The 24,344-nt window shown below is 36.8% G+C and overlaps 1 protein-coding gene across 1 annotated transcript in view; it reads right to left on the minus strand.

Moving 5' to 3' along the window:
• Window positions 1-1,402: 1,402 nt before the first annotated feature.
• Window positions 1,403-24,344, minus strand: part of PCDH11X (protocadherin 11 X-linked) — a 36,535-nt gene continuing 13,593 nt past the window's right edge. Inside the window, exons 2-4 of the mRNA XM_031048294.2 lie at window positions 14,632-14,679; window positions 9,149-11,635; window positions 1,403-2,978 (exon numbers count right to left, since the gene is read on the minus strand). Of these exons, the coding sequence (XP_030904154.1) occupies window positions 2,973-2,978; window positions 9,149-11,635; window positions 14,632-14,679 (2,541 nt within the window). The 3' untranslated portion in view covers window positions 1,403-2,972. The remainder of the gene's footprint in view (window positions 2,979-9,148; window positions 11,636-14,631; window positions 14,680-24,344) is intronic.

The raw sequence follows: 24,344 nt of genomic DNA on the forward strand, positions 1-24,344 counted from the left end.
GACTGGTCTCTATTTCACCTTCACATCATTGAGAAGTGTAGAAATTTACATTCAGCACACACACATATTTGGTCACTATGCATTAGGCTTTCATGAATGCATTTAACCATCAGAAAGAAATGAGCTCTCTGAACAAGACTTATGCCAGGCTATAAAACAATTACTTTTTTAAAAGTGATACTTACATGTAAAGAAAGAAAACAAACAACTGAAACAGAGGAAAAACATGAAACTTTACCACTTAAGAGGTCACTGGCCTTACCCTCAGTGCATTTGGAGGGTTATTGTATTTGGCTGTGCTAACTCAAGAAAAAACTAAAACAGATTATCAATTTGAACCAATAAACTGCTTGATGTACCTTTTATTTCATACATGCACCTTTTTTTTTAACTTTCAAATTCTGTTGGAATTATTGATTGATAGACTGGAATGATTTGACCAGTGAAATATTGGGAAAAATGTAGACCTTCAGCTAGGTTAAAAACAAAAGCAGGAATCTCACAAAAAACATTTTGCTCCGCAAGCACATAACTGGCACATTTAAATTAAAAGATATTTATAAAAGGTTCTCTTCATACTCAGTGTTAAGAATGTAGGCACTTCTAGAGGGCATGCTGTCCTAATACCAGAATAACCTGTTATAGTATAATTATGCCTTTTCACTACCAGAGTAAAAACTGAGGGCAAATGGATGTCCACTTGAAATGACTAAGTTACATGCTTAAGGTTAGATTAGATTAACCAAGTTCAGTATCTCAACTCAGTATCCTTTGATTAAAAAAAAAATAGAAAGGAAAAAAGAGTAAAATACAACATAAGCATTGAAATTATTTGGTGCTTTTCTTATTCAAACATTAATTTTACGTATACGAGTCCTCTCACAGAGGAAATCCAACCAAATTATCATAAAAACAGAAATCCAAAGATTCAAATACCATAGAAAAAAGGAGAAACTGAAGGTCTGTGAAATCCTACTATCTTTCTGACAAACAACTCTTCTAGGCTGAGGGGTTACTATACTTAACCAATACCTTTGAATGCTTCCCATCACCCACATAAGCTAACAACTTCAACAGCAATAGGTAGGATCAATCTTTGCTACACTAACCACTTTTTGGATAAATTCTTTCTATGTTAAGAATGAACTTTCAAGCCAAAGCAACTGGCTGAATTGTGGCATTGAGTCAATAAATATCATTACTGTATGTCTAACCACTAAAAGTGCTGGGTTTTTAGTTTGAAACATAAATGCTGCAAGGGTATGATAAACAGGAATAGTAAAACTGTCTTATAGATACATAAACTTCCTCCAAAGAAAATTATTTCATTATCAGAAATGAAAAATCTTCTGTAACAGTCACAGCTATAATTATGCAATACAATATGCTGAATTACAATACGTACTTCATCATTAATAGGATTTATTTTACAGATCAAATAGCCAAATACACATTTTTAAAAGAGCCAGATAGCAAATGTGGAGCAAACTATAGGCAACAGTCATGGTAGACATTCTGCAGTCCAAGAACTGAGGCAACGTGATTATTAAGTACAAGCCTATAAATATCTTTACATCAAACATATACTAATGTGTAAGAATTCCATGTTGTAGTCTAATTCATGAATCATTAATAATTTTTTCTTTAAAAGAAAGTTATATATACTGTATACATCCCAGTTAAAAGCAGTGTCTGTATTTCATTTTATTCTAGCAAACTAATATTACATGTCTTTATATAAGTGCAGAAAACAGGGTTCTTTATACTCCTTTGCTTCCTAAAAGATTTCACCTTGCATATGAAATTCTAATATAATAGATGATATATATTAAGCATTACTCCCTAAAAGGTGAGGCAATATACAAGAACCTGCAACCAACCTGCAAACAAAGCTACAAGACTCAGATTTTATTTTTGATGAGCCGTGCTGAATAACAAATTATCACGTAGAAAACTTGAATTTTTAAAAAGTTAACTACATAGAGAAATAATTGGTGGGGGGAGAGGAGGGAACCAGCATTAGGCCGTTTTCTTCCCCGTGTGCTGGCTAACAGTGAAAAAATGACGTATGCTCTCTCCTATTTTATCACACCGAAAACCAAGTCAATGGACTCAGGACTTTCTTGTTTTAAATAAAAGTACTTCAAAAGGTTAAACATATGGCAGTTTTACACACACATTAGCCAGACTTCAGCAAGCAAATCGGATTTTATTTTTGAAAGTTAAGTGAATACTTTCCAGTTATTTAAAAGGTGATCATTTATTTATTACAAAATGTTGTGGATAAGAAAGCAGGAAGTACTCATTTTTTACTACTACTACTGTGCCTATAAAATGAGAAAGCAGTGATTTGATCAATTCTATTTATGATCCATAGCAGCAATATCATCATTAAAAATATTATGGTATAGATATAAATAACACTTAATTCTTAACATGGATAATGGTGCTATAAGTGACAACAATTTGGTTTTATTTTAAATGCAGGGAGTATAAAGAACTTTACATTCTCTTCTTAATGTATGAATAAAATTTATTGCTCCCTTTAATATATTTATAGAAACAAAGTTCCTAATTGTTTCAACTAAAATAAATAAAGAAAAAAAAGAAAACTGGGACAAGAGGATGATTACAAGCAAAATAGATTTACCAAAATCACCAATTGTGCAGAAGGATGGGTCACATTACTTTTTTTCTTAGCAAAACTACATTATAGAACACTATAGCACAACGTACTAAAATCTCTGTCTTTGCTTTTTAAAAAATTCTTGCCCTGGATACCTTTCAGTAGGGCAGCTTGAACAGTTCATCGTCACTTCCAAACCCCTCTGGAGATCAGACGATAAATTTCTTCGGCAATCAGAGACAGGACAAAGGGCTTTCTCGTGCTATTTCCTTGTTTTCATGTTTGCTGGCTTAACATCATTGTGTACACGTACGACTTCAGTATATAACATCAGATGCGATGGCGTTCAGAGCTGGCAAACAGAGAAACAGCATGAGAAAAGCCCTTTCCTGCATAATTTTCCCCACATATTGTAAAGTTCGTCTCCAAATTTCTACCCTGTCAATCAATGCATGGATTTGAGAAGTACTGAGCTACTGTGGCTCTAACCAACCTTTTTTGATGTGTGTTGTGGTTTTATGTTCCTATACACAAGTAAAGATCTCCACACATCTATATACCCATAGCAAAAATGCTGAAAAAGAAACAGCTTCTAGGCTTTTTTTTTGCTTTGCCAGCTTGAAACCCCAAGTGCTGTTGCAAGATTACAGCTATTCAAAGACTCACATACCACCTAGAACATGTTCTACAGAGGTTTAGCAGACTTCATGCAAGAGCATTGATCCTAAGAGCATAAAATACTTTGACTTGAAGAGATATTTTGCATCCTTGATCTCTATTTATCATCAGAGTTAGAGTCATAAAAAAAAAAATCACATAAATTAATCAATTCCAATCAATTATTTCACAGGAAATACAACACCATCAATAGCACCACCACCAAGATACTAGCCACTCCCTGGTCAGGAAATTGCTATCAACTGCAAATTATTGAGTGCAATAAAAAAGAAAACAGGAAAAGAAAGAAATGCGAAAATTAGGCTGGATCTAAATCAGGCATCATTGCTGGCAATGGTTTATAGCTCTAGGTCATTAAAAAAAACCCACAAAGTTGGATCATGAGAGTAACTTTTCAGTTATCCCACTGAAAAATGAAGGCAAAATGCACTTAATGTTTAAGAAAATCTATGCTGCTACTACTCTAAAGCAAGTTGCTGTTGAAGAGAGAGCTGTGTATCATTCTAGCTTGCATAAATATCACCCAGTTATTAATGCTGGAGCTTCATCTTCCAACTTTGGTATAAATGCAGTCACCAAGCTCTTACTGGGCACCAGAGCAGGGAGGGAGGAGCCTTTGATCTCTCTGAATTAGTTTTTACTTGAGTGTCCTATTCAAAATACTTCACTTTTTTCCTCATACAAAACATTTTTGTTTCCATCCCATTTGCACCATTTCTGTCTTCTACTATGAGCAAGGGGGGCCCATTCTAGGTATGTCCTCACTTTTCCAGTGAAAGACGTGTTAGAAGAACAATTCTAAAGTTTTCCTTCAAAGTATTCCACAAAGGAAAAGCATTTTTTGACCAGCTTTATTTCAGTAGCACTGCACAATTCAGTAGCTGCTCAGTAACATCCATGCTGCAGATTTTCACTTATCCTTGAGTTAGAAATTCTCCAGATGGGAATGTCAGGTTTTTTTCCTGAAATGTGTACACACGGCAGTGTATCAGAGCTACCAGAATATTAAGAGAAAATAACAAACCTTTTTAGAATCACAGTGATCAATTTTGAAATGGCTTATACCAACAGCTATTTAACTGATATTTAGAAGATACTGTGCTTTGAGTATAATTGTATCTGCCAATGCAAAGTTACCAGTGTTGTTTCTAAGCCCTTTTACATATCAGAAGCATCAGCACTGACTACTGATGAACACTGTACTAGGTCAAACTCACTAGTCTCATGTTATTATATGAAACAGTAAGTCCTGCAGCTATAGATTTAGATAACAGGTGACTTTCTAGAGCTATTAATTTCAGGAATAGTGTAATATTCTCTCAATTCACATCCTAAGCACACTGCTCTCATAGTGAGTGGGAAGCTATAATGACTCTTCATTACATTTCAAATCAGAAAATGAAACATACCATGACTGTAAGCAGGTCTAAGCAGTTACTAACAGTATCAAAATTGTGACTGTAGGGGCCCAAAATATAATGTATTGTAAATGAAGTCTACCCCCCATTCAGATTTCTACAGAATATAATGTCCCTCTCCAACCAGCTTCTAGCAAGTGCAGCAGGGATCACTGTGTCACCTGAAATTTCTGTTCTTAAGTATGGATATGTTCTCAAATGATAGAATGCTGGCAACTAAAATTAACTGATGAAGATTTGCATTAGTAAATAAAACCAGCATGCTTGCTTCTTCACTTCCTCAACAACTTCACAAGCTTGGTATAGTGTGCTAGCAGTGAAGCTAAATTAATACAGACCAGAGTTCCTCGTGAAGCATGGAGAGCCACCAAGAAGTATATAAGAGTAGATTCAGATCGTGATTGTACTTTCAAATCTATCATCAGAAGAGATACTGCCTTCATGAACACTCACACTTCTTCAATAACACAAAGTCAGAATAAAACTTGCTCTTAACTTGTAAATGGCAACACAAAAGGTCACCCTGAGTGCCTGGGTGTTTATTTTCAGATTTCAACTGTTCCTATAGTATGTGTTATACTACTCTGAAATGAAAAGAATGTATGAAATAGCATTAACAAAAAGAAAGAAGGCAGAAAATGCACAGGAAGTTCTAATGAACATTTGTGGCAGGAGCTTCCTTGAACCAAACTGCCACATATCATACTATACATGGTTTGAATTGGCAGGCTGATCCCTAGACAGGTATTTCAATTGTCTGAACATGGTTTCAAGTACTTGATCAAAGAATATATATTTTAAAATTGTGTCATAAATTACACAAAAACTAGACTAGAAAAACCTCTCCTTTCTTTTCCTCATTCCAATACAAATGGAAAAAGAATTAGAAGACTGGTGTCGGTATGGAACACTTCATATAGTCTGCTCTCATTGAGGTAAATGTCAAAAGCAATGGAGCTTTTCCAAAGCTTGCAGACAGATAAACTTAAAAGGTGCTGTATGCCTTTCTAGTAAAGAAAGGCATCTTTCTACAAGGCCCACGACTACCAAAACAATGAAAATCTTATGGCACTGAAAGTGAATTTCATTTACAAGCTTCAAATACACAAGTTTGAAAATTTTTATTATGAATAAGAAGCCTGTTCACAATTTTAGCACTTGGTAAAACATCTTTAAAAGAATTATCTCTATTATATCCCAAAAGAAAGCACGCTATTCTGCAGCTCTGCTATCACAGGTATTTCAGAATAATATTAATATCTCTCTCCCTTTCCCCCTTCTCACATACATAGGAGACACTATATTAGGACCATACTTTTTGCTCTTCAGCTTCCTGTAGTTCATGATTCAACGTGTCCCCAGCTGCTTCAGGAGTCTCCGATTCCTTCTCCATTAAAATTTCAGCTGTTGTACTGCTGTATTTATTTTCCCACATGACCACTAAAGAGATACTTTGGGGGTTTTAGTACAAGAACCTTTCCATCTTGTCTTGCACGCTTTTTGAGTACAACTGTTGTAATGACTTTCTGTCATTTTATAGATCACTTAGACAAATTTAGCAGTAAAGCAAAGACATAATTTCCTTTCTTTAAAGACCTGAATCGATACCATTCGGACATACACAAAATTTAGAGCTTCAAAAGAAAACATATTTTTAGCTTTAACTCCATATTACTTCAAATATCTGAGCAGAAAGCCTTGCATGGACAAAACTAAGAACAGTTAAGATGTGCTACCTCTTAATAGCACCATGCAGTAGAAACGTAAGAGTTATCTTCACAGTGAATGTAATCTTTTTTAGCCTCCTTGAGAAAGCTTTTTGTTTTGTACAGTAATTCTTAGTGGTAAAATATTTTTACTCACATTAGACATGCTACTTTCATTGGTCAAACTAGCACACCTCCCTAGTCAGCTGCCCTTCCTGTCTTCCAGTTCTCCAGCCTGGCCTTTAGTTTCCTGATAATTCAGAGCCCACACAACACAAATGCATCATTAAGCACAAATACCCTCTTAGTCTCTGAGGCAGGAGGGCAGTGGGACAGCACAACAGCCGAACCACTGTGGCAGAAGTTCATTTTTGTTCGCTTCGTCTTTTTACAGGCTAACAGTGACAACCCACCCTGAGTCACCTTTCACAGCCCCACCTGAGAAAACTGCACAGACCGCCATATACAAAACCAGGTTAGAAGGAAGACTGACTTACAAGATCCATCAAGGTTTAAGAAATATTGTACTTGGTTTTACTTATGAAATATAATTCTGCCTTTGTGATCACTGTCCAACACAAAGGATTTAAATCTAATAGCTTTTCTTGCCCAATTTATGTAAATAAATTCATTAACAAAACTACTTTTATTTAAATAAGGAATAAGAAGGTGAATTCACGTGTTCACAAGTTAATGTTGTTTTCAAATTTGTGTAAAAAGCCCCTGACAGTGAGCAGTTATACTTTTGCCAGTGTGATCACTTTCATACAGAAAAATACATGTAAAGGCTATAGATACAACAAAACCAGTAAGATCACAGATTCATGGTAACATTAATCTCTTATTGATATATTCAGTGCATCACATTAATATAATTTCAGGTACAGATATATGAAGATAAGCTAGTATCAGGCAATGAGCACTTAAAAAAAACCACAACTCTATTCTGTTCTTCCAGATAGGAAGCCCCTATCATTGACCTTTAAGGTACAAATAAAAGGAAATGCTCTTTTCCCCAACCAACTTCTGCAGAAGAGAATTGCTTCCATTCTACTTTAAAAGCCCCTTTGGATGGAAGAACTATGTTAGTGAAAACCTAGAGACTTACAAGCTTGCTTTGTTTGCAGCATTACTGCTTGACAGTGTATTTGAGCAGACAATGGAAGAACCTTTCTGGCTCAGAGGAACTATACCAGAACTCAATTGAAAAATCACCTGGATGAGACCTACAGAAATGCTGAGGCTTTTCTGTAGCACTAGCTTCCTCAAAGTTATGAGAGTTCAAACAGATGAACAAACTGGCAAGAAGTATTTGTAATGTGCAATTTAAATTAACATCTTCAAATACCTTTAACAGAAAATACTCAAATCTCAAAAAGCTTCATTTTTCAATGCTGCCATATCTTAGAAATAAGAAATTCTCTCACACTCTCCCCTTAAATTTTTCTGTTAATGCACCTCGGAAAGAGATGGAAGTTCTCTAAAGCATAGTGATATAGAATATAGCACAGATTTGGGTTGGTAAGGAAAACAGACAAAACAACCCAACCTGCAATTTTCAAAGATATGATGGCTACTTGGAATGAGCAGTTTTTTGAGGCACATGTTGTTATCACTTACTACACCATTATCACATTTTTTGTCATGGTAATAAAACAAAGCCCACAATAAAAAGAACCAAAACCTAGCTAAAGCAACAAGTCTAACCGTCTCAGTCATGTTGAGGATTTGCTCCCAGGGAATAGTATTAAAATATATTATCAATAAAATATTAAATCTCCTGACATTTTTCTGTCATGATTAATTCCCTGACCAATTAAAGCTTAACTAGAAAACTACTCCACTGAAAACTTTGTGATATGTGAAGAAAGAAGGAAACAAAAACAGCAAAGCTTTATGATTAATAATATTGTCCAAAATAAGGACAACCATTAAATTCCATTTCAAATGACTTAAAGCCTTGCTGTAGTGTCCAGAAGACTAAAATGTACTTTGGTTCTCAATTCATTTTTAAGATGAGGATTCTTTAGACATTTCCTTTGCTGGATGTACTGGATTTCTGAGAAGCTACTATCTGGTTTATCAGGCAGAGCAGCATAGAAGTCAGAGCAATTATAGTGATGCTTCTCATTTTCTTGTAACTTGGCCTGTCGACTGTATTACTCCACCAGATTTAAATAGTCCAGTATGCTTCTAGTCTGAAAATGGCACTGAAACTCTCCAAGGAAAATTCTTCTCTGCTTTTGAGAGACCTTGAAGTAAAGCTATGCCCAAATGAAGGCTGCAATTCCAGACTCCATTAATATTAAGAACCACTTATCAGATCCTGTAAGGCTTTATAGCTTTCCACCTGGCCTAGATTACCTCAATCCTTGAGCACAAAATACTACAAAGGACAGCACCATAACCCCTCTGTGCCTTGCAGGGCTGCACGAGGTACTGCAGTGACGCAGGCAGTGCCATGCTGCCATCTGCAGTTAGTAATACCCTCCGATGGCATAATTCTCTGCTCAGTGTCCCTGCAGCCAACAGACATTTCATTTTCTCTCTTAACACTGATGAATTTTAAATTGTTTACCTTTCAGTGCCTCAATCTAACATGCACTTTCAGGCTTCTAATCTTTGCAGAAAAGGTTATTTTGCAGTGCTTAGATCTAGAGTTACAGGAATGGCAAAGTAAGAAGGGAAGGAGAAAGAGAGCACCTTAAAACTTCCATTACCTGTCTGGTGTGTATGGGTCCTGGGGTCTTGAAGCCTCCTTGACAGCTGCATTCAGAAACACTGTAAGGGTCTGAGCTGCTTGATGAGCACTTGGAAAGTGAGTCACAGCCCACCACAAAGGTGTTATCTAGAGGCAGTTCCTGAATGACATGATGCTTCTTGGGGGGTACAGGAGTCTCAGGTTTAATTTGAAAGGTAGGCTGCGGAGAAGCAGACTTGTAGTGCTTTGCTAAATCTGGGCTATCAGGCTTAAATGTGGTTGGGGTGGTGGCCCAGTTATACTTTCCCATAGTCTGCTCTTCTAGCTCTACAGGAATGTCTAAAGTGCCATTTATGTGCTCGTGGCCAGGATCATCAGGCTTAGATTCTTCAATAGTCACAAAGTTGAGGAGGAGACTTTTTGGAGAGCGTTTCTTCTTCTTCTTCTTTTTCTTGATCTGCCTATTCTCTTGGTTTGGGGAAACCCATTCACCACTCTGCTTGTTTTTTTGGACAACCTTGTGCCGAGGTGTCTGGCGGCACCGTACTAAAGCAGTAACAAAAATTACCAGAATAACTGTCATAGTGCCTGCAATAATAGCAATGATGATCTTGACATAATCATTGGTTTGTGGGGTTATCTCCCCATCCCCAACATTCTGGCCAACTGGAGTTTCCATATTCCTGCGCACTAGCTCTTGTATGTAGGAACTGTTGGTGACTGTCTCATTGACAAATAAATGCACAAGAGCTATAGTGTAAAGAGACTCGGGTTGTCCTAGGTCATTGACTTTTATCACCAGTCTGTGCAAGCCATGATCTGATGTGATTACCTTCTCTTTCAAAGTTATATTGCCTGTTAACTGGTCAATTGTGAACAAGCCCCGTGAGTTCCCACCTATAATGCTATAGCGGAGCTCTGCATTCATTCCTGTGTCATTATCAACTGCAAAGACTTTAGTAACTACAGACCCTGGACTGGCTGATATTGGAACCAACTCATATGAATAATTAGATGAAGGAATAACAAAAACAGGCCTGTTGTCATTTACATCAACAACATTGATGGTCACTTTGGCAGTTGAGGAACGCTGCACTCTTCCTCCATCCACAGCTTTCACCTGGAAAGTATATGACCCCTGCTGTTCCCTATCAAAGGTAATATTAGGTCTTATTACACCAGTAAGTGGATCTATAATGAAATTATCTCTACCATTTAATATAGAGAGAGTAACCGCAGCATTCTCTCCTGAGTCAGCATCTGTAACTGTGATAAGCCCCACTGTGCCGTACATGGGTAAATTTTCCGGTACATAGAAATTGTATTCATTGTGTGTGAAAGCAGGGCTGTTATCATTCTGGTCCAGGACAGACACTGTCACAGTAGCATTGGTCTGCAAGGGTGGTATCCCATTATCCTTAGCCAGCACAGTGAAGGAGTACCTGTCTTGCTTTTCTCTATCCAGCTTTCTCACTGCTGTCAGAATACCTGTACGGCGGTCAAGGTTGAAAATAGGGGGTGCATCAGAACCCAGGATATAGCTGATCTCAGCATTGCGCCCACTGTCAGCATCTGTAGCACTTATCTTGGTTAGCTGAGTACCAGGAGCATTGTTTTCAGGGATGGAAAGACCTATGATGGGCTGTGTAAAAACCGGGGCATTGTCATTCTCATCTTTTATTTTGATGAGGAGCATTGCAGACTGGTTTAAGGGAGGTTTCCCTGAGTCTGAAGCCACTATTTTAATGGCATATTCCCGTGTGGCTTCATAATCTAAAAACGTAGCTGTCTCCAGAAGAAACTGATTATCAAACACGGGCTTTAGCCTAAAAGGAACATCATGATCTGTAAAACAAGTAACTTTTCCATTCAGATCGGCATCCTTGTCCATTACTGTTATCAATGCAATTTTCGTATTAAGGGGAGCCTTCTCAGACAAAAGCACTGTCCCATTCACTGGATTGATGATGTATCTCGTGTCTATTGATGGGACATTGTCATTAATATCTGTAACGTTAACAGTCACTGTTGCTCTTGATGGAGTTGAACTGCCATCACTTGCCAAAACAGTCAATTTGTGTACAGGAGATTCCTCCCTATCTAGTGGTTCCCTTATAGTGATGAGACCAGTGGTGTTATCTATGGCAAACAGCCTTTTGGCCAAACTGGAGATCTGATTGCTGAAATAGAAGTGGATTTGTGCATTTGAGCCCAAGTCCGCATCAGTGGCATGGAGCTGAGAAACAGAGGTGCCCACTGGAGCATTTTCTGGGACACTGACTTCAATGTCATTCTCTTTGAAGACTGGGCGATTATCATTCACATCAGTCACTGTGACTTGGAGGATGGCAGTGCTAGATCTTGGAGGGCTTCCACCGTCCTCAACTTTAATTTTCATCACATAGGTATCCTTCTGTTCCCTATCCAGGATCTGTTGGACAATCAGTTGAGGCCACTTATCTCCTTCAGGTGTCTCAGTTATATCAAGACCAAATACGTTTTGACCCTACAAGACACAGAAAGAACATACTTTAGCATGACAGCATATGTAAATAGAGAAATATCTCAGTGTTCTAAAATTTTCACTGAATACAATTTTTATATATATTGTATACAGGAATATACATTTATATTTACTTTTATTTTGCAATACCTGGTTTTACTTTAAGCTTCAGGGCCTTAAGAAAGCTTCAGAGAAAACATGGAAGAAACAGACACTTTAGAAAAAGGTGGGAAGAGGGGGAGAGGAAGGGAGGGAGAGAGATGGAGGATGTGGTGGTGTGTTTTGTTTTTTTTTTTAAATCAGTTTCTCTATTTCTGCAGAAAAACTATTAAATACCTGGAGAAATGGTTCCTCCATTGCATGAGTGAGTATGGAAAGGAGGAATGAAACCAGAGTTTGCGCACATGCAAAGCAAGATAGCATGCACACAGTGGAGGACTTAAACCAATATTCAATTTTAAGGAAAACAAGAATTTCTATTTGTGGAGCAACTCCGAACATCATCTGAAACTATTAGTATAAGAAACCACCACCATTACTGAAAAGAGGCTTACTACCTAATTCAGGTGTTCAATGGTAGAGATTAAGTCATAAGTTCATTACAACTACACTCTAAAACATCATAAAAGCTATTCCTTTCTTCATCATGACGCATTTTGCATTTGTAGTGAAAAACACAATCCCAGGAAGGAAGTATGTTTTCATTTCAAAAAATATTACAGAACTATGAGATCAATCTTTTTCCTGGGGTTTGCTGAACACCTAAGATCCCTGAAAGAAATGCTACATACATTGCACAAACAACTTCTTTTAAAAATAGCGTTAACAGAAGTAGTGTGCTAAAAGAAAGATTGGAATCTAGAAGTAGATTCCCTCTTCTGCTGTCTCTTCAGACAAGCAGGGCTTACGAATATCACAATTATTGTCTCTTCTCATATCTCTCACCCTTCAGAGGAGGAAGGGATTTAAGGGCAGTTTTCCAGCCATATCTTCCCCTCCACAAGGGCAGAGCTAGAATGCAGATCACTAAAGCTGCATGTATAGGATGAACAGAAAAAGAAGGTATCAATAAAGACGCTGACTAATTAGGATTTTAGTTTTATCTGCCATACCTGTAATAATGAACAATAGCACCCAGCCTGGTTCTGTTTGTTGTATTTGTCTTTCACCTTTACTTATGTAATTATGCAGGTTCAAAAGTGGTTTAAGACACTTCAGACCAAAGGGAAAGAATGTGTTCCCAGTGTGCAAGGCTATTTATTTCTCATTACTTGCAAAAAAAGATTTGTATTCATTGTACCTTTCTAGCCATCATTAAGGGGAATGCATTTATAGGTCTATTTTGGCATAAGGCTGCACTCTTTCATTGATTTGTTTTCTCAAAGCCAGAATTTGACCCTACCTAAGTAATCATTTATTTTATGGAAAAGGACTATCCATCCACATTTCAAAAATTACTGTGCCACTTGCACAGTATTTGTGACATTAAGTTGCAACTAGGGACACTCCAAAGCAAACTGGAGCACACTTTGACACAATAAAACAAATACCGCTTTGGCTTCTTCACCAGAAGTCATATGAAAATATAAGCCTTGTAAATTGTTTCTAAATCAAGATGTATGTTTTGCAGCAATTAGGTTAAATTTTAGAATAGTAATTCTCTGCTGATCTCTCCATAAAGGCAGAGTTTCCTCTTCATCTTGAATCTGGCTTGCAGTCAATTGCAATAAAGCTCAGAATTACTGAGAAATGACAAATTCTATATTCTATGCTATAGATTTCCAGAAAAAAAAGCAACAGAAGCTAGAGAGGGAAAAAAAACCTGTCACCTATCTTTTACTTCTTTATTTGTACACAAGTTGACAGATGGGTGCTGATTATTCAGTCATTAGATCCTACAACTACAACAAACATTTCTTATAGACTTTGAATACATGCAGCTATACATATGCATACCCTTTCTGCTTTTCTCTATCAACCATGAGAAAGATATTTTTCATTATGGCATACAATTTTGATAGAAAATAACAGAGATTTAGTTCCCCATCACTAGCAGTAAACTCCTAGAGAAACAGAAAAGGCAGCAAAGATCTCTTCCACGTTAATAATTAACAGTTGAGTAATTTCCTATACTAAAATATTATTCAAGAGTATTTCTTGCTATTCATTACAGGCTTATACATCTTTTTAAACCACAAAAAAAAGTTACATGAAATTATATTTTTGCCTAGTTAAAGCAAGCCAATTTCATGTTGCTTAGGGGATAAGGTTGATGTGACATTATGCTGCATTTTAACAAAGACATTTTCTAAGAATGAAAAATTCTCTCATTCTATATGCTCCAAAAAGTAATGAAATCTTCTAGAAACATATTTTTAAGACTATAAATATCTAATACTCTCCCTTATGAGCAAATAAATTGAGAAGCAAAATTTGAGAGAAACATGAAGAAAAACCTTCAGGATTAAATTCCTGATGTTGAAGTAAATGGCTTCATCATTGTTAAAACCTCAGTGAAATTTCCAATAGGGTAGTATTGTTATTTGGACTGAACTCAGTCACTACATTATCATAGTGAGCTGAAGGTTTAGTTCACACTAGAAAGGATATGAGTACATAGGAAAAGCGTTAATAAATAATTAACATTTATATAGTACGTTTTGCCATTAAAATGCCTGAGTAGTAAAAATAATCTGCTATATTATCTCCACAACTATGGGAGGGAGAAATAAAAAAGGCTGAGTGTTTTTGATCTATAAAAGACAGCTTAGGCAAAGTAACCTACCTATTTGAGGCAAAACAAGATTATGCCCATCTCAGAGCCAGGATTTGCTTTACAAGGCTCTGGCCCTGATGACAAGATTCTTCATCAGGGCAATATAAAACTGCATTACCTTATTCAATTTTCATAACATACTTTTCAGCAGACTCATGCCCAAAGTAGTTTCTGAATTAATACAACTGGCTTTCATGTTGAACACTCCCTACTGTGTATTTACCTGATCATTTGTAATGGATCCAAAAGTCCTTTTCGGAGCTGTTTTGGGCTGTCATGTAAATAAAAAAAATAAGAGTTTTTTTAAAAAATGAAACATTTAGATAGATTAATAAATACACAATCAATGACACAAGGACACTTAATGTGATAAGCTACAAGAGCTTCTAGTACTACGGACAGGACTGCACGTGACAAAGTGCACCTAAAGTCTACATATAACACTTCTCTAGATATACATATTGCAGTATTACAGTATTTCATAAAACCCATGGGGCATTGACTACCTGGAGATTGTCAAGAACAATGGGGAAAAATAACCCCAACTTCTAGTTAATGCTCATAATAGTCCACTTGTCCACCAGTAACTTGACAGAAAGTAGTAATTTCTCAAAGAAATAGAGAAAGGAAAAATATTGTGCTAAATAACCATATAAAAAATGACTGCTTGTGAAAGAAAGCAGTCTGAAATTAGTCTATAAGTGATTATTACTTTCTACATTATAAATTATGTGACTGTATGTAATAACTATACATGTTTAACTGACAAAGTAGATCCACACTGGGCTCAATCTTCATTCAAGAAGAGCATTATGAACCTTTCAAGACAGACACAGGTGCAAAGACAGCTCATTGTTTCGTATCTACACCTCATGCCAAACACATTATAGGATGCACGTCTTCAGTTCAACTGAATCTTAAAACAAAAGTCAAGGGCTACACAACACACATCTAAAAACAATTTACAACTGTTCTATAGTAACTCACTTTAACTTATTGAAATGAGCATTGCAACAAGCTAGAAGTAAGTGTGCACGTCAACGACCTTCTTAAAACCAGTTTCATGATTTCTAAAAATCTTACACTGCTTGAAATCTAGAATGAACAGATTTAGAGTAACTAAATTCCAGCTAACCAAGTAAGAATACTGGGAAATAAAATAGATAAAATGTTAAAAAGAGATAAATAAAAAACGGGGAAAAAATCAAATATTGGCTTCCCATTAGAAAGTAATTCAGTAATCCATTAAAGTAATTAATAATAAAAAAATTGGCTGAAATTCAATCTTGTATCCAAAGAACACTAAAATCTTTTCAGGAAATCCAGAAAATAATGCTTGTTGGTTAACCGGTATGTATTTCTGATGTAGCAACATGGAAAAATCTTTGCAGGTCTCCTGCAAAACTACACGATAGGTTCCAGCCATAGTTTCGTTGCCTGTTTTTGTAAAAGCATATGGAACTGCTCTATATCTGTACTGTTATATCAGCAAAGTGTATAGTAGCATGATTTGAGCTCCTAACAGAACTACAAGTAGAGCTTCTCTACATGTAAAACACTGCCAAAGATTTTCTCTCCATATATACAACCACATACAAAAGCTTGTTCATCCTGTGAAACAGACAGAAAGCAAAATGCTGTAGAAGGGATCAATAGAACATAAGGATAATAATAAACCATTTCATGAATAATGAAACATTTCATGCCGGCAAGGATCACTAAAAAGTCTAATATGGAATGAGGAAGCAAACAACCAATGCATTTAACACTGATTTTCTGCAAAAGGTAAAAATGGCTAGGAGTTATACCTAAATACAAAATTACCTCCTTGGAAATACAAATTTAAAGTTACTACAAAAAGACTGAAACAATTTAACAATTTCTTCACTTGAGCCTCCTTAATCCTTTCAGATTATTTGTGCCTTTCTGGAAAGAGTTCTTCTTAACCTTGTCATATCTTGGACCTTGTCAACTTCACTTTCTAAGACAGAAAAAAATACATATCTAAGACAGACTATTTTTGCATTAAATCTTGGCACCCAATTCTCAGACTTATTTTTCAGACCACGTTCATCTCCATTAAGGAAAAACAACTGGAGACAGTGAATATCACATTTGTAATATATCTACTGTTTTGCTGCCCTAATTTGTCCAGGCTACACTTAAAGCAAGCCTGAAACTCCATATCTAAATGGTATTAATATTAGTAATCTACAAGCTTTACAAGGAAGAGAATATGAAGAGCTGCAAAGTAGCAATACACACACTTAACATTTTCGAAACTGCACGAGATTTTAAGAGTAACTCTCTTCCCATATCACATCTTTGGTCTGTGAAGTGCTGTTTCAACTCTGGGTTATTTTTTTATGGAATCTAACTTCTCTCTTGAATGATGGATTATGATTCAAAACAAAAACTCTACCATCCAAAACTTTTCTTCTAATAAAAATTCCTTTCACATATCTAGTGATACGAGTAATGGTGTACCCACATTACTGCACTAATACGATACAAAAATTACCAAGATAATTGCTTGCAAAAAACTGGCAGCAGGAACTGGGCTGTCACTTGAATAATCTTCTGCTGTGTAGCACAGACATGTAATTATATATTTGAGCAAAATATGCAACTGCACCACAAAACTTGAAGGAATTTATCTTGACAATACTTCTGCTATATAAATAGTGGTGCCACTATCTAAAGATGGGAAACTAAAGTACAGGGACATGTTATCAGTTGTCCAATGCTTGTAGCTTGTTTGAAAAAGCCAGACACTTCTGAATTACTAATCATGTTTTAAAATAAACTTGAGAAAGTAAACTTTAGAATTCTACACTTTAAACAAGTACTCTTTCATTTACAGACACCCCTTCCAAAACAAGAAAGGTCAATAGCTGCAAGTAAAGCAATTACAGAAGTAACTTCCTCTCTTAATCTCCTCCATTATACCTGCTCAGAAATGCTCAGACAACCTTATGAACACGAAACTGTATCTTCACCACACCTGAAGGTGTTAAGATTAAGATATTTGTATAAGCCAGATCAGTTTCATGATCAATGATTCTATTCTATTACAAGTCATTACCATAAAGTACAATGAGACAAGAACCTTAGCCCAAGCCCCACACTTGAAAAACACTAACACAGCAAATACCAGCTCTAAGTAAGGTGCGATATGCTGAAACTGTGAGATCAAGAGAAACAACTTTGAGAGCCAATAAATCAGCACCGTAACAAGTGACTATTAATCCAAAACAATGAATGCTTATCACAGATACGATTAGACACACTCTGGTAAGATCTATCTCAACCCCTTGTGCCCCACGTTGGGCGCCAAAAAGAACTGTCATGGTTTAAACCCAGCCACGCAGCTCATTCACTCACTACCCCCCTTCCTCCCCCAACTCCCAGAGAGTTGGGGAGGAGAACCCAAAGAATGTAGCTCCCATGGGTTGAGATAAGAACAGCCCAGTAACTAAGGTATAAAACGGAACACTACTGCTACTACCAATAATACTAATGATAAAGGAAATAACAAGTGAAGAGAATACGAAACCTCACCACCCACTGACCGATAACTCACCCCACCAGACCAAGCACCCACCAATACGGCCTCCAACCCTCCCAGAGCACTAGCCCTTCCGGGTAACTCTCCGTTACATCCTGGGTATGACGTGCTGTGGTATGGAATACCCCTTTGGCTAGTTTGGGTCTGGTGTCCTGTCTCTTCTTCCTCCTGGCTTTCCCTCCTCCCTCACAGAGCCTGAGGCTCAGAAAGTCCTTGGCCAGACCAAACATTTGAGCAGTAACTAAAAACACCAGTGCTATCAGCACTGTTCCCAGGCCACAAGTTAAAAACACAGCACTGCACCAGCTACCAAGAAGGAGAAAAAGTGACTGCTACTGCTAAACCCAGGACAGTATTAAATACATTTAAACTTTGCTGAAACAAACTCCCATCTTCCCACAGCTAGATAAAACTCCAGATAACCGACTTGTCCTTCAGTACCTTCCCTTTGTAGTTACACTATAGACATTTCATTAAGAAAAAGAGGATTTATATTAGGCAACAATATATTCAACTAATGAATACTGATATTTGTATTATGTATGTGTGACAATCACATATTCTCTCATTTCTTAGTTGAGAACATCAACATAACAGAATCATGTATCTCTAAAAAGAGAGAAATAAATGAGTCCCTGCTTCAGTAGCATAATTCTCTAATGCATCACTGTGCTTTCAGAGGTAACAGCTAACAGTTCTGTATTTCTGTTCAGAACTGCTCCTAAATCACAACCTCATTTTACTTCAACTGCCAAACAAAGTATCCTGGGCTCCTAAAAGAACGTTTTCAAGCCTTCAGATGAATGCTGACCAGGTGTTACAGGAGTGTGAACCTCTAATGCCCTCCTATTCACTACCTACTCTATAACAAGATCCATACTTTCAGGTAGAAGAAGATTAAAACTGACAGTGACTTGCATAACAAAAACAGAATTCATATACAAGGATATAGATGTTTCTCAAAATTCCTTTACCCTACATGAGAGACCATCCAGTATCCTCAGATTCAAGTAATTTCTGTGGAAAATGAGGGTGACGGATACATATGTCTTTGGCTTGCGAAGAAAGGAGAAACAAAAAAACCCACAACCAAACTGAAAAGCTCTGTCCTTTGTTAAAGAGGAGTACAAACATTTGCAAACCACTGCTCATTAAATTAAGATATTGTTATTATCTTATTCCTTCTTATACACACACGTACATCTAAGGTGCCTGATTTCTTCAAATACATGGCATCTTCACTAAAACAAATCCGTAAGTTAACTTTCAGAGCTGCAGTCTTTCCAATGAGTTACTAAGATCATCTCATTTCATCTTTTAAACTAAAGTTCAGCTGTGAGCAAAATAACTGTATCTTCCCTTTATGCTTACACTTTCAGGAAAAAAAATGCTGACAAAACTTTCATCTGAATGTCAAGAGTATCTCACACACACACACTTCTCTTCAGGGATCCTAGCATCCAGAAACACAAAAGACAATAAATGAGTAAGACAGCATGTTCTCTGGATTTACATCACAAGCACATTTTCACACACAGAGACCATACTTTAATGCGTGTGTATCACTGCCTTATGAATTTTGACATTAAAAAATACACAGCTTTCATGCAGAAAATTCACAATTCATGTGGGATAAAAACAAAACAGAATGAGAAAAAACCTACTGTAAGAGTTCACTTCTTTCATTTTGAATAGACATCCCCAACTTTCACAAACCAGCTTCAGGAATTATAGGCCTGTTGCCAAAAGTGCTGAAATGAACATGAGGGTAAGCCTTGCTAAAGGCCTCCATTCTTTGTAGGGTTTTGTAAGACACAAAGAGAAAGTTTTTGTGGGGCATTTAACTACCACAGCATCACTTTTGCTTCTGAAAGAAATGAAGCTATGCTTTACCAAATAATAATAACTGATCCTTTTTATATTATTGCAAGAGAAAAAAAAAAGTAGAACTACCATATTAAACTGTAAAAGTATGTGATGTATGTAACTGCAAGATGCCACTTCACTAGACATTGGAAGATAATAAATAATACTGCAATTTCAAAGTAATAAATCAGAGGCGGTTGCTGCGAAGACATACAGTATGACAGTAAGTGCTAAAAACAGTTCCAGGGAGACCGAACTCTAAACCTCATCAAGTAAAAGTATTTTCACCACACTGATCACAGAATATAGTGGATAAACCAAAAATGTATTTTCTGGTGCTGGATTTATCAAGCAGACAACTTGTCCTCTTCTTCCTCCAGTGTTACTGACTCCTATTCAACTGAATCAACAGAACAAAAGCAAGATAAAAAGAGGTACTCTAAGGCAGTACCACAACAAAAAGGCAATTTGGAAAAAGCCCTCATGCTACCTGTGCGTATTCAAAGTTCTAGTACATAAACTGTCGTGAATTTGTAGTTGACAAGTTCTATTTCAAAACCAGGCTCCCTGTGAGTTGCTTGGGAACAAAAAAAATCTTAAAAGTGTAACTGATACGTAGGTTTATAAGTAGCTATACTCAAGAACATATTCCTTTCTAAAAATAAGAACAAAATTCCAATTTTACTCTAGTTGAATAGTTTTGTGCTATTTCTCAGACTTATAATCAGTGATGAAATTGATACAATTGATTTGTAACAAAGTAAATCAAATTAAGCACATTTACCATATATTTACCATCTTAAAAACCTGAACATACACAAATGCATGGGACCTGATGAAATCCATCTGCGGGTCCTGAAGGAGCTCGCAAATGAAGTTGCAAAGCCACTGGCCATCATATTTGAAAAATCATGGCAGACAGGTGGAGTTCCCGACGACTGGAAAAAGGGAAATATAACCCCCATTTTCAAGAAGGGGAAAATGGGTGACCCGGGGAATTACAGACCAGTCAGTCTCATCTACGTACCTGGCAAAACCTTGGAGCAGATTCTCCTGGAAGGCATGCTAGGGCACATGAAAAACAACAAGGTGCTTGGTGACAGCCAGCATGGCTTCACTAAGGGTGAAAGGTGACAGCCAGCATGGCTTCACTAAGGGTGAAAGCCAACCACATCCTGGGCTGCATCAAAAGAAGCGTGACCAGCAGGTCAAAGGAAGTGATCCTGCCCCTCTACTCTGCTCTTGTGAGACCTCACTTGGAGTATTGTGTGCAGTTCTGGTGTCCTCAACATAAAAAGGACATGGAAGTGCTGGAACAAGTCCAGAGGAGGGCCACAAGATCAGGTGACTGAAGCACCTCCCATATGAAGACAGCCTGAGAAAGTTGGGGCTGTTCAGCCTAGAGAAGAGAAAGCTGCATGAAGATCTCATAGCAGACTTTCCAACCCTAAGTATTCTATGATACTATATTAAAATTGCATGTTTACTCCTCATTCAATTCCAGCTTTTCTGCTCAGTTTTTGTTCACTGTTTATATTACCTAGTAGCAGTCAGTCTTGAGTACTGACTATAAATTCTGGCTAATAAGCAGGGATTTTATTCTCCAAGAACAAAAAAAGATTAAAAGAAAACAGAGAACCATAGAACAAAAGAAGCCAATACTTAAGCATGAAGAACATCAACTTCAGGAGGTAAATATAATATCCATTTCCTGTTGTAACAATCTAGGTAAAGTCCCACCAAGAAACATATACCCTCCAATAAATTATGAGCTATCTATCCTCTGAGGCTGAAAGAATGTCTCTCACAAAAACTGCATATAACAGTTAATCTCAACAGCTAAGTGGATGACAGAGTGTATGCTCACAGGAAAGCTAACACCAGAATGAACAGAATAGCTGAGGTATTACTTAGCTATATGCCTGACCCCACAAAACTGTACTACTCCAGAAAAAGCAAGTTAGGCAAAGGTTGTTACTGGGCAGAAGTTACTTCAACGATTTGCGTAATCCAAAGTAGAAGCAAATGCAAGCTTTCCCAGCTCTGCATCCACTCAAAGGTCTCCCGAGATTAATTCAACTACTGTCCTAAACCAGATGTTTCCAAATAATAGCACGCATGCTGTTTGTGGTACAGCAAGACTTTGTAATACACAGAAAATGGATCTATGGCCTTGTACTTAGTTTAAAACATCAACGGCTTTTGGGCAACCAACACGATTTCAACCACCAAGGTCTCAGTGTGGCAAACATGAGCTGAGACTTTTTCCTAGCTTCTTCATAACTACTCCATTATGACAACAAGCTCAGGTTAAAGAACCACCACAAAACCCATGGAATTAATGGTGTTTTGAGACACTTACTAACAAAGACGGCATCTCTCAGCTACACACAGGTTGGAACCAGGAAAATGGCTATAAGAAAGCACCCTCTGGAGGTAATATGTTCTCAATAATTCAATGAGAAGCTTAGCCTTTATATTCTAAAGGCACGATACAAACAACTGAATCAACCAAACCAAATCTATTTAAAGAAATCAACCTAAAAATCCACATAAACATGTTAACTCATGTCCACCAGCTAGGAGGCTGACCATCAACAAGGAAAATATACACACCTCAAACAATTTAACTTAAACGTTCCCTAAACAATTTTTAACACAGACACAAGACTTAGCCTAAAATCTTCATTTTTACATTTAATTTCTATTTCTTTGCTTTCATGAGTTTAATGTTAATTTTTAATGTGTTTAACGTATTGTTAGGATCTTGCATATTAGTTAAGGGATTAAGCTATGAACAATAATTCAATTTGTTATGTTGATGAAGCAGTGAGTTAAATGAACAGCTGATTCTGAATTGAAGATTTTTTTTTTAGGCACATTACTATTCTTAAAACATGCCTAGGACATTCTACCAACAACTACATCTGTGATTAGATGTCAAATTCACAGATACAAAACAAGTACTCTCCAAGAAAGGACTGAGTCATTTTGCTCATAGAAATCTGCAGTACTGGTCACTATACCAAAGTAGCTTCCATTTGCTCCACCGATTCCCAATTTAGAGCACTATCTCAAAAACCTGAAGTGACAGTATAAAAACAAGTTGCTAAATTTGTGAAGCATTCTACCTACAGAGTCAAAACTCTGCTTCCACCCTCAATTAACTTTACTGTTACTGTAAGAGGTGGCCTACTGTGAATGTATGTGGAATAATCCATCGTAAAACGAAATTAAATCTGGTTTGAGATTCAGCATTATGGTTTTTAACAAAACAGCAAACCTAGACTAAATTAGTGAACGCAAGTATGGCTGCTGAAATGACAGAGCTTCCAAGAGGGCTAAGCATTATTAAAGTTTTTCCTTATTATGCTCTTAGGCACAATCTGATTAATTCCAACAGCTGCCCAGCAGGAAAAGCCAGCCATTCATTCCACAGTAATATGCATATTAACATATCTCTTTTGTTTTCAGTGATTTCAGAGCCAGGTAGCACACAGCACTATAGCATGAGTTTGTATATTTTGACTTACATGACATTGAGTATTTCAGACACAAACCATGTCAGAAATTCCTGATCATCACAAAGTAAGTTACTAACTTAAAACCTTTTCTAACGGATAAATCTGTTCCACCCACTAGTATACAAGAAAAACACAAAAACTAGCAGGGGAAAAAAATACGCTGTGCATAACCTAAATTAGATTTGGTTTTGTTAGAAGCAGTGAATAACAAAAAGTAAATTTCTTTGTTACCTAGCTCAGGAAACTCGGTAGTGTGTATGCTGTGCTGAACTTCAAACTTCAGAAGCTGCTCAAAGACTTCACTACTGCTTATAAGAAATCTTCTGACATTATCTGACATTAGAAAAGCAATAAGAAGGGTGGTTTTATCATTTTGTCTAGCCCTATGTTGGATACAATTTTGACACACACAGAACACACACACATACACTAAATGTTGTGAAAGGTTTCAAGTCAGGAAGTCAAATTTTCAACCAAATACTGAATTATAGACTCATACATCAAATTATTTAAAAGTTATTATCAAAGCTTATCATTAACATGGAAGCACCTAAATCCCCTGGGGTTTAATTCCACAAAGGTAAATTCACTTCTTAAGGAGCCTTGACTATTCTTCCAGTTCCTTAACATAGGAAATCTTTGGAGAAAACCTTATTCTTTGAGTAGTACAAAGCTTTCTGCCACTGGATAGACTAAATCCTGCTTCTACCTCTAACCTTTACTTCTTATCTTTGCTCAAGAATTTAAGTATTTCAAATACAAACCAAATTAATTTTATTTCCTGGCCATTCTCAGGCCAAGTCAGTATCATTCACATCACTTAGCTGAAAGGAAACTGAGGCACAGAAAGCAGAAGTCACTCATTGACAACTATTCTCCAGACCAGAAACCAAACCACAAGCCAAATCTCACAGTTCAGTGGCCCTCTAAGAGCACATGACCAAGAGTACAGAATATATGCATTACAGAAAACACTAA

This window comes from Melopsittacus undulatus, chromosome 6, assembly GCF_012275295.1.
Source record: "Melopsittacus undulatus isolate bMelUnd1 chromosome 6, bMelUnd1.mat.Z, whole genome shotgun sequence".
Taxonomy (NCBI): domain Eukaryota; kingdom Metazoa; phylum Chordata; class Aves; order Psittaciformes; family Psittaculidae; genus Melopsittacus; species Melopsittacus undulatus.